The following is an 11320-nucleotide window of genomic DNA, read 5'->3' on the forward strand; positions in this document are numbered from 1 at the left end:
GAAATAACTTCAAGGCACAGAACAGTTCTAATGCAGGTACCCTTGTTAAGTTTAGCCTAAGGTAGGCAAACCAAAGCTTCATGAATATACATATGTAGTGTAAACATCACCTGAAGGCAGCAAGCTTTTGGGGGTATTGGCACAACAGTGAATTAAATTAGAAGTCTGTCCTGGTATTGGGGAACTTGCCTGTGGCTCTTCGATCATCAACACAACATTCCAATAAAGCAAAATGTGAACTCCCTTTGGACCCAGTAATTGCATTTTTCTTACATACTATAGATGTACATATCTATTGTAGCACCTGTGTTTGTTGACAGTACTTCATCATAGCCTTAGTGTATGAAAGCTTGCTGTCTTACTGCAATATTCCTTTTCATACTGATCCAGGCTAAAAAGGCTATCTTTGAATTCTTACCACTATATGTTCACATATAATATTTGTTAAACGCCCTTCAGTTAACATTGACTCATGGTGACCGTGTGGATGAGACATCTCCAAGATTCCCTGACTGCCCTGCTCAGGCCCATCTAACCATCTGGTGTACAGTGTTCCTCTTTTTCTACTGCCCTCAACCTTTCCCTGCATCATTCTTTTCTAATTATTTGCCTTCTCATGATGTGACCAAAGTACAACAGTTTCAAGTAGCCATCCTGGTTTCCAGGAAGAGTTCTGGGTTGATCTGTTCTAGGACCCAATTGTTGTCTTCAGCAGTCTTTTCCAGCACCACGTCAAGTGAGTTGATTTTTCTTCTATCTTTCTTCACTCTCCAATGTACAATACAAAATATACATTACGTATTACACATACAATACACATTTCTGTCCCAAGACTCTGTGCTCTTAATTAATGTGGGTCCATTACACTAGAACACATTAGTTACACTTCCTCTGTGTACCAGGGCAGGAAGGGTACATACACTCTTTTATGATTGCTGTACCATATTTGAAAGGCATGGCTGTTCTAGTGCAGAAAAGTAATGGGTTCAAATATATGGGAACGATTTCTAGTAGCAAAGTAAGCTGTCCTATGTATACATTTTCAAAATGGGGAGTTTTTAGCAGATGTAGTTTGTATGGCAAACTATAGCTGCTGAAATGGACTTCTAAACATTAGTGGGGGGGGAGTTTGTCATCTTTTCGCTACTTGCCTTCCTGCAACTAACTACCCACATTTTCCATCTATATTGCATCAAATCCCATCCATAAATGTTCATGGTAGTGTGTAGGCAAGGGCAATGGCTGGAGATGCTATGTAAATTGTCTTTAATTCAGAAATCAATTCAGAAGTACAAACACTGGTACATTAAACTGGAAAGGATTATGTTGTATACTTGGATTATAGTTGCTGGCTTCTATAAATTGGGGGGGGGGAACTGGCAACAGGCTTTAATGTCACTCTGTACTGCATCTGAAGTGAGAGCCAACATGGTGTAATGTTTTGTGAGTTAGACTGTGATTCTGGAGACAAGGGTTTGAGTCTCAGCTTGGCCAGGAAACCCACTGGGTGACCTTGTTGGGCAAGTCTCTCACTCTCAGAAGAAAGCAAAGGCAATACCCCTCTGAACAAATCTTTGTCAAGAAAACCTCATGATAGGGTTGGAAATGACGAAGGTACGCAACAAACCTTCCATAGTGCATCTGAAGAAGTGGCCTTATATCCATGAAACCTCATACTAAAACGTCTTAAAGGTGCTGCTACTTCCCCTCCAACCCGTGACCAGATGTCATCCTTTTCCAGGACATGCCCTACATGTTTTCTTGCTGTTCAAGAAAAAAATCCAAAATGTCCTCCATGTTGAGCATGACTCTGAAGCATGAACTCACTTTTATATCCACATTGCAGCACTACACTCTTATAGTGCTGCTATTCCACTTTCAGTGGGTCTGGCTGCCTCCTGTTGCCTTCTGGGATTTGCAGTTTAAGGAGGGGCATTTAGAATCCTCAGCCAGAGAGTTCTTAGGCCTCACTGAACTACAAACCCCAGAGTGCAACAGGAGGCAGCCAGAGCAGTTAAAAGTGGAATAGCAGCACTACAAGAGCGTAGTGCGGTCATCTATTTCCAAACACTGTACAGCAGTGGTTTCCCAAGCGGTGCTTTTTAAGAGCTTTTGGACTTCATCTCCCAGGAGCCTCAGCCATGTTGGCCAATAGCCTGGGATTCTGGGAGCTGGAGTCCAAAAGCCCTTAAAGAGCAGTTTGGGGACCCCCAAGGCTTCCTTGCACAGGTAGTTTGGTAAAGCTGCTGTTGTTGTGGGTGAGACCCCTGCAAGGCCCCTTGTGCTTGCAACAGGCTCACTCCTTTACCAACTGAACTTACTTCCGCTAAAATGGCGCCCTCCACTGCTGCCTACGTCATCAACATGCGCCCGAGACGCTTCAGCCCCAACAAACCTCCGGCAGTTTGGCTCTTATTTTAACTTTATGCCTAAATGATGCCGGCGGCGAGGCAGGTGAGTTCGCCTTGAGGGCAGGGTTTGCTCCCAGCTCTTCTTGGGAGAGAAAGATACATGAAGTCTACGATGCAAAGCGCTGCGAGAAAGACACTGTCTTGATTCAGTTTTAAGGCAGGCTGCATCCGCACCGTAGACTCCATGCAGTTCGAAACCGCTTCAGCGGCCACAGGCTGTGGAATCCTGGGAAGGGGAGTTTTAGTTGTGCCACAACTGCAGCCGTGGCCCTTAAAACAGTGACAATCTGCGTCCTAAACACACTGCAGGAATAACCCCAGTTTGAGAGAGCTTAAACAGCCCTGGCTCAGTGCTAGGGAATCCTGGGAACTGTAGTTTTTGTGAGTCTTCTCTGTCAGAGAGCTCTGGTGCCACGATAAACTACGATTCCCAGGATTCCCTGGCAGTTAAAGCGGCCTCAAACTGGAACAGAAGGAAAAAGCTGTCGCGTCGTCGTCACACAAGGGCTGGTCTCCTCCAAGAATAGGCACTCAGCCCCCTTTTGTTTTCCCCTGAGCTTTTCTTCCCTGTTTTTGTGAGCCGCCTTGGGTCCCTTTTCTGTAGGAAAGGCGGCGTAAAAAAAAGAAAGACAGAAAATGGAATAAAATTAATAATAATACTAAATAAATCTTTAGGTCCGTCGGCGCTGAGAAGAGGGAAGAAGAATAAGAAGAGGAGGAAGGCTCTGCTATGGGGCGTAACCCTGGCGGGGTCTGCCCTTTCTTCTTGCAAGGCAACTGCCGCTTCGGGGAGCGCTGCTGGAATGAACACCCGCGCTATGAGCCAGGTGAGCAAGGGCCTTGTGCGCATGCGCCGGCCTCGCTGGCCCTCTTGGCGGCCATTTTGTGTCCTCTGCCCAACTGCCCCATTGACTGTGTTGAACATTGCATTCATTTGGCTCTGTGTGTGTGTAGTGGAGGAGGGCTTTAAGCCTGTCCCTCCTGCTCTAGAGAGCCCAGTCTCTTGTTATGTACCATTGGAGAGCCACTGGTAAAGCTCACCCCCTTTTTATTTTTGAGCTGCATAATATAGTTTTATACTGTGAGCCAGCTCTGTGTGTGTGTGTGTGTGTGTGTGTGTTGTGGTGTGAAGTCGAAGGCTTTTGTGGCTGGCATCCGTAGTTTTTTGTCGGTTTCCGTGGCCGAGGTGGGATTCAAACCCTGGTCGGAGGAGGAGGCCAACGCTCAAGCCACCACAAAAGAGTGGAGGATGGATATATATATATATATATATATATATATATATATGTTGTGTAACCATGGGTTGGGAGGAACGATTTCCATGTTACACACAATACGTAGATTAACATGGAAATCACTCCTCCCAACCCAGGGTCACACAGTACAGTGGTACCCCGGGATACGAATTGATCGCGTTACGAAATTTCCAGGATACGAAAAAGTTCCATTGGAAAAAACTGTTCCGGGATACGAAGGTTTTTTCAGGTTACGAATTTTTTTCGGCGCGAAATTCAAACGCGCGGCTTGCCAGCGCTAACGGAAAGCCCTTTTCAGCTTGCGAAATGCATCGGGTTACGAACGCCGCGGCGGAACGAATTAATTTCGTAACCCGAGGGAGCACTGTATATATATCCCCACTCTCTTCCATTCCAGCATTCTCTGAAGACGCCAGCCACAGATGCTGGCGAAACATCAGGAATAAACTCTTCTAGAACATGGTCACTTAGCCTGAAAAAAACCACAAAAAATATGTTTTGGTGGTTTGAGCGTTGGCCCCCGACCCTAGAGACCAGGGTTCAAATCCCACCTCAGCCATGGAAACCCACTGGATGACCTTAGATAAGTCACACACTCTCAGCCTCAGGGGAAGGCAAACCTCCTTTGAACATGCCTTGGCAAGAAAACTCTAGGACAGCAGTTCTCACCCTGTGGATTGCAACCCCTTTGGGGGGAGAGATTGCCTAAGACCATCGGAAAACATTTATGGTTTTAAGAACCGAGACACCGCTCCGCTTTATGGTTGGGGGTCATCACAACATGAGGAACTGTATGAAAGGGTCGTGGCATTAAGAAGGTTGAGAACCACTGCTCTCGGAAATTGATTTATTATGGCATTTATACCCCGCCCTTCAGCCCTAAAGGCTATCGGAGCAGCTTACAATTATTATTTTTAATCAGTCAGTTCCCTGCTGTCAGGCTTACAATCTAAAATGACCATTTGTTGTGAAGTTGGAGGCTTTCGTGGCCAGCATCCATAGTTTTTTGTTGGTTTTTTGAGCTGTGTGGTTATATTCTAGAAGAGTTTATTCCTGATGCCACACACTCCTTAGATTATGGATTGCGCTTAAAGAATTCTCTCTCACACAGAAGCCACGAAGATCAAGGAGTTAAATATTTCTTCTCAAAAAATTAGGACTTTTTTTTTTGCATTTAATTTTTTAAAAAACTTTCAGGCTTTTTTTGCCAACCAACTTTTTCTCCCTGTTCATCGATAGGAGACAGAAGAGGAGGAGTAAATTTTTAATTTTTAAAAAATTTAAATAAAAAATTTAAACACTAATTCCACAGGAAACAGACTTAGCAGTTAAAGTGGAACAATAGTGCTATAACACTAGTGTGAGCTGTGCAAAAGAACTATGCAAAGGGAGTCCCTATATTGGGAAAGGCAGAATATAAATAAATTGTGTATATGTAGATATACATATGCATATAATAAACTCTTGCAGGTGGCTTTGGCTTAAAAGATCAAACAACGTCAAAACAATTATAATTGCAGTGTAGGGTGCATTCTTTTTATGTTTGACACAAAGAATGCTGAAGAAAAAGTGGTGATGGTTTAGCAGTGTTTTTGGAGTTCATTTCCAGAGGAGGGTTTGTTGCTGTTGTTACAAAAATGCACCTTTGCTATTGGATATAATAACCAAATTCCACAGATGTACCGTATGTTTCTCATTATAGTAATTTGTTATCCATATCTACTCAGAAATAAAACACACTGAGTTCAGTGGGGCTTGCTCCCGTGCTAATATTTATAGGATTGCAGAGTTTGTGGTCAAAAAGTCAACAGCAGAGCTTGGAAAGTTTTTAACAGCAGTTACAGTTCAAAGACTAAAAATAGGTACTGTATTAACTTGCAATGTTTAGTGAAAAACTCTTTCTTGTTGTTCAGAAGTAACTAGATAGGTTAATTGTAAAATATCGAATATTATACACTACTGTCCTTCATTAAACAACAACAGCACACCTATGTAGTTGAGGATTGCTAGAACCAGTTCAGTTACACCACAAAGCTATCTTTTACTATAACTATTTATTTATATAGAGTACTTCTTACACATTGTTACATTGACAGTTCCCTATCCTCAGCCTTACAATCTAAATAAGATACAACACACAAGGAAAAACAGAATGGAAGTGGGGGAAAGGATTAAGCCCAGCAGATATTGGCTGCTTTTCCCCTCAGAGGCCACAGGAGTTGCATTTGGGATAGAGGGGTGAGCATTTCATCAGCTGCTTTTCATAATCACAATTTAGTTGTATTGGGGAAAGAAGTAATTAAAAAGAACTAATTATAGTTAATTACTTACAAGCAGCTAATATAATCATTAGAGAGTGTCGGATTAAACGGGGTGAGCAGCACAATGAGACAAGATCTAAAGGTCCATTGCAGGCAGAACGATAGATCTACTCCAGAGCGGCAGGTTGGAAAGATACACCTATTTTATGCAACTTTAAAGGTAGATAAATATAGGTCTAGTCAAGCGTTTGATAGGACTGTGCTGCAAGCAGTGGCTCAATATATTAATAATTAATCCTACCCTGGTGTTGGTGGCTTGGATGTATCTTATGTGTAGTAGATTGCTCCTTCAGCCTACCTGCAAATGAGAGGTTGATCCTGAGGATGTTCATTCTGGGGAGGCTGAAGTGGCTATCCACTCTCACCTGGGGGAGCAGGGAAGTCTCATTACAGGCATGTCTCCTTCATTTATTTAGGCTATGTAATTGAAACTGAGGGGAGTTGGCAGTTTAGAGCAACAGTTATAACAATTTTGAATTGTTTTGCCCTACCACAAGTGGTGGCACATACAGAAAACCCCTGTGTAGTGGATTGCTCTTCCAGCCTCCCCAGTATGAATATTTTCAGTAAGTATCAACATCTCGTCTCCACTTCTTTTCAGATAGGAAACGAAGTGTTTTTTTAGAACAACATTACTAAAAATGTAGGTACATGTAATTCTACAGGTATTTATTGGAATTAAAGAAAGATTTGAGACTTGCATCCAGAGAGTCATTCCAGCTTATATAAGTTGAGTCTCCTTTATCTGAAATGCTTGGGACCAGTAGTGTTTTGTATTTTGGAATAATTGCATATACAGCATGAGGTATCATGGAGATGGGACCTAAGTCTAAACATGAAATCCATTTATGTTTCATATGCACCTTATAAATGTAGTCTGAGAGTAATTTTATATATAATATTTTAATAATTTTGTGTATGAAACAGTCTGTGTACGATTGAACCATCAGAAAGCAAAGGTGTCACTGTCTCAGCCATATGGACAGTTTTGGAGAACAGTATTTTAGAACTCAAATTCCAGATAAGGGGTACTCAGCCTGTCGCATGCCTTCTATATGTATTTTATATATTTTTCTGAATTTATACATTGTCTTTTGGCCTTTCATGGGCCTGTCTGATATTTTTCCCTTGTTTTTTCTGAGCTCAGATTTATTTTGCTTCATAGAAGGCTAAAGTGCATTGCATGTACTCAATGTAACATTGCTTTCTTTCCACTGTAGGTTCCAATAGAAGAGAAGGATGGAGTAGCTATAATCAGAGATACAGTAATGTTGTCCAGCCACCTAATTTTTCTAAATCTTCCAACTGGCGTGACAATAGAGATGGTGGATCTTTCGGGTTTTCTCAGAACAGGTTTGCTGGTTTAGATGCCAGTGACAATGTTAATGATGGCATTAAAGATGAAGATGAGAAACTTATGTAAGTTTCACTTTTCTGTCTCTTTAATGTTTATACTCTTTAAATGACTTTATTTGGTTGCCCAATTTCCTAAAAATCCTAGTTTTTCACTGCACTCTTGTGTACAAGATACATGTGTAATGAGCCTTTGGCATCCATTGCGATTTGGTTCCAGGATACCAAAATCTGTGGCTGCTGAAGCCCCATTATATACAACGCCACAGTAAAATAGTGTTCCTTATATAAAATGGCGAAGTCAAGGTTTGCTTTTGGGGTTTCTTTGATTTTGGTTTGTTTGGAATATTTTCAAGCCATGGTTGGTTGAATCTGTGGGTGCAGAATCTTTGGACACAGAGGACTGACTGTATCTCAGTGGTGTCAAACTTTTTCCTTGGTGTTACTTTGTCATCAAAGCTTTTGTGGTTCAAAGTGTAAGCCAGCTATTGAAAATATTTCAGCATAGCCTATGGTTGGCTGGAATCAAATTCATATATCAAGAAACATTAAAATGCAGCTACTTCTAATAATTCATTATGTTAATCATAAACATATTGCAGTACACTATGGGAAGCAAAGTGACAGGCCTTACCATTGTGATCTATTTCCTATATTGTATTACTTTGATTATCTCTCATCAAAGCAGGTTGCAAGATTTTTTTAAAAGGAAAATAAAATCACAAATAGCCAAGCATAATAACATTAAACTGTCTTTACAATTAAAGTCATTTGAAACATTAATCTAAGTACAGTGTACTAAGAACAGCACTTTTCTACTCAAACAATCAGGCCTTCTGGTGTGCAAGGAGGGAAGTTGTGTAGCTTCCCTAGTAAGAAAGTGGGAGCAGCCACTGAGAAGGCCCTAGTCTCAGAGACTGACTTTCTCATTTTGCTGCCCTTGCAGATTTAGGGCCTCACTTATCAATCATCTCATTTCCCTCATTGATTACTAGTGGACCACAGACTGGGAAACACTATTACTCTGAAGTCAGTGGGAGTTAAGCATCATAAACTTGACTATCTCTTTAGATAGGGTTTAAAACTTCAAATAGCCAATTTAATGTGGTTTATGACTTTCTGATATCATTTACCCAGGGAAATAATCATGAAAGACATGGAGATTTGGGAATCTTCAGGCCAATGGATGTTTTCCACCTATTCACCAATGAAAGAGAAGCCTAATATTTCAGGTAGACGTTAACCTGGTTGCTTTAATTTCCCTCAGATGAATCCTCTCTTACTTGAATATTGTGATTTACTTTAAATAGGGTTATGGTATGGACTCTACTTCTTAACTTCCTTTTCATCCCAATACATCTCTGCATGTGGGTACACTTGGGAGGCAAAGATTTAGATGGCTAATTTACAGTTAATATTCTTTGTGAACAGCTTTGTGCTCCTTGATCACTTATTTCTAGTGGTGCTGCCTTTCCTTATGCAGTCAGGAATTACCCAAGAAATACACTGAAGAAACAAGTGATACAATGTGTAAATGTTAAATGTACAAAAATGTAATGTAAACAGTTTCAGCAAGAAACCCTGGCTTGTGGGGGGTTGCAGTGATTTGTTATAATTTCTTAGTTGGGCATAGAAGAATTTTGATTGTTCCTTTCCCTACAGGTTTTCAAGACTTTTTACCAGCAGAGTTACGTCTTGAATATTATAATTGCAGAACAAACAATGATACACAAAGTTATGTAAGTATCTACAATTTAGTGTAAATGCTTTGATGATTCTGAAAGCTATATTTGAGTTGTGGAGCAATAATAGTTCCTCTGTTTCTTTATATAGCAGCACATTATAATCACAGTTGATGAGAATTTTTATTTCTTCTTTGCTTAATTGGCAGGAAAATAATCTTTTCCTACCTCTTTTCAGATCAGTTCAGTCCAGCAGTTATTGACCCAGTGGAGAAGCAGATTGCATGAGTTGAAGAATATAAATGCATCTACTAAAACTAGATTGGTGAAAAACATTTGATTTTTTTAAACCTCTTGATTATATTTATTTATATTTTAATTTTTATTCTATTAGTATAAGATTTGTGAAGTTGTAATAAAAAAGTAACTGTTACACACTTCTTTTACATGCACTGTTTCTGTTGAATGCATCAGATGCAACCTCACCCTCCCCCCTTTTTTTTTGCATCCTTTATATCCCTGACATAACCCCTCTTTTCCTTCACTCCCCTTCTTGATATTTCAGTTGTGGTAGTGGTTCTTACCCTTTTCTGTAGCTGCATCTGCACTGCAGAAATAATACTGTTTGATGCTACTTTAACTCCCATGGCTCAGTGCCATGGAATTCTGGGAACTGTAGTTTGTTGTGGCACCAGAGCTCTCTGACAAAGAAGGCTAAAATGTCTCACTAAACTACAATTCCCAGAATTCCATAGCATTGAGCCATGACAGTTAAAGTGGTGTCAAAGTATATTATTTCTGCAATACAGATGTCTTAAAAACGCAGTCTGCCAAAGAACTTGAGTCCCACCAAATTGGAAACTTGTTTTTATTTGTGAACCTCTAGATCAGTGGTTCCCAACCTGTGGGTCAGGAACCCTTTGGGGGTCGAATGATCCTTTCATGGGGGTCACCTAAGACCATTGGAAAACACCTATTTAATTACAGTTATGAAGTAGCAACGAAAATAATTTCATGAGTTTGGGTCACCGTAACATGAGGAACTGTATTAAAGGGTCGCAGCATTAGGAAGGTTGGGAACCACTGCTCTAGATATATAAGATGTAGAGCTTCATGTTTTGCTTTTGTGTTTCAAGATAGCAGAATTGAAGAATGTGGCTGTTCAGCCACCACCTGCATTTGGGTTTGGAGTACAGCAGCAATCAGCTTTTGGAACATCCAGTAAGGATTAAAAGTTGGCAGTTTCGGAATGGGGTATATGTGAATTCTAGTGTTTGATCTTAAGACTGTAAACCTAACTTTTGCTTTTCTCTGTGTTAAACTTGCAGCCTTTCCTGTGGATAAACAGAGCAGTGCTCAAACCTTCTCTTTTAAGTCAACTTCTGAACTAAGCAGCGTCCCACCTAGAAGCACGCCTGCATTTGGTGGTGCGCCTGCATTTGGTGGTGCGCCTGCATTTGGGAACCTTACTAGTGTTCAAGGCACCAATGTCCCCTCTGCCCCATCCCATTCAGTTGGCTTTGGGAACCAAGCGTCTTCATCAGCAGCTTCCTTTTCATTTAAGACAACAGCAGCTTCGGATGGATTTGGAGCTCCTGGCTTTTCAAATTTTGGAAAATCTTTTCCTTCAAGTTCTTCAGACACCACAACTACTTCAGGATTTGGAAAAGCAGCTGCTGCCCCTATTTTGGATTCAGGGAACTCAGTGTTTGGGAAGGCAGCAAATGCCTTTGGCGGTCATGCTACATTGACACCCTCAGTAACCCCAGTTACCATTTCTTCAGAAAAGTTATTTACACCAAAAAATGAGTTATCCGAGGAAGAACTAAAGCAATTTGAAGCCAAAAAGTTCTCACTAGGAAAAATTCCTTTAAAGCCGCCTCCTCTTGAACTCTTAAGTATGTAGTAAATTCAGCAATTTTTTTATCAGATACAAAAGCAGTAATCCTTCAGAAAATATTTTTTCTGCCTCACCAGCATTGGTTTAAAAAATTCATTTCTGCCAATGATATGATTTGGCTCTGATAAGGACATTGAAATCGTGAATGCTGCATAAGCAAATTATAGTTTTCAATAAACGTAAAATGGAACGCACCTAGTAGTTTGTTTTTTTTTTACCTTCATGGTTTATTGCAGTGTAGTGCTTATTGTATTGCTATCAAGAGATCACTGGATTGCATCTTCATAATCCTTCACCACTGGATATACTAATTAGGCTGATGGGAGTTGAATCCAATAATATCTGGAGGGCCAGAAATTGAAAAACATTTTTTTAACCCCTGGAGGCTGGAGGTAAC

The 11320-nt window shown here is 40.7% G+C and overlaps 1 protein-coding gene across 2 annotated transcripts; it reads left to right on the forward strand.

Annotated features, from left to right (window-relative positions):
- Window positions 1-2305: 2305 nt before the first annotated feature.
- On the forward strand, window positions 2306-11117 carry NUP42 (nucleoporin 42). Of its 2 annotated transcripts, XM_042477097.1 has the most exons (8): window positions 2306-2454; window positions 3087-3238; window positions 7209-7407; window positions 8479-8573; window positions 9004-9080; window positions 9262-9348; window positions 10160-10244; window positions 10352-11117. In XM_042477097.1, the coding sequence occupies exons 2-8, from the start codon at window positions 3142-3144 to the stop codon at window positions 10927-10929; spliced, it is 1218 nt and encodes a 405-aa protein (XP_042333031.1). In that variant the 5' UTR covers window positions 2306-2454; window positions 3087-3141; the 3' UTR covers window positions 10930-11117. The 2 variants fall into 2 exon arrangements, with proteins under 2 accessions (XP_042333031.1, XP_042333032.1); XM_042477098.1 differs by lacking the exon at window positions 9262-9348.
- Window positions 11118-11320: the final 203 nt, after the last annotated feature.

The sequence above is a fragment of the Sceloporus undulatus genome, chromosome 6 (genome assembly GCF_019175285.1).
Source record: "Sceloporus undulatus isolate JIND9_A2432 ecotype Alabama chromosome 6, SceUnd_v1.1, whole genome shotgun sequence".
In the NCBI taxonomy this organism is placed as follows: domain Eukaryota; kingdom Metazoa; phylum Chordata; class Lepidosauria; order Squamata; family Phrynosomatidae; genus Sceloporus; species Sceloporus undulatus.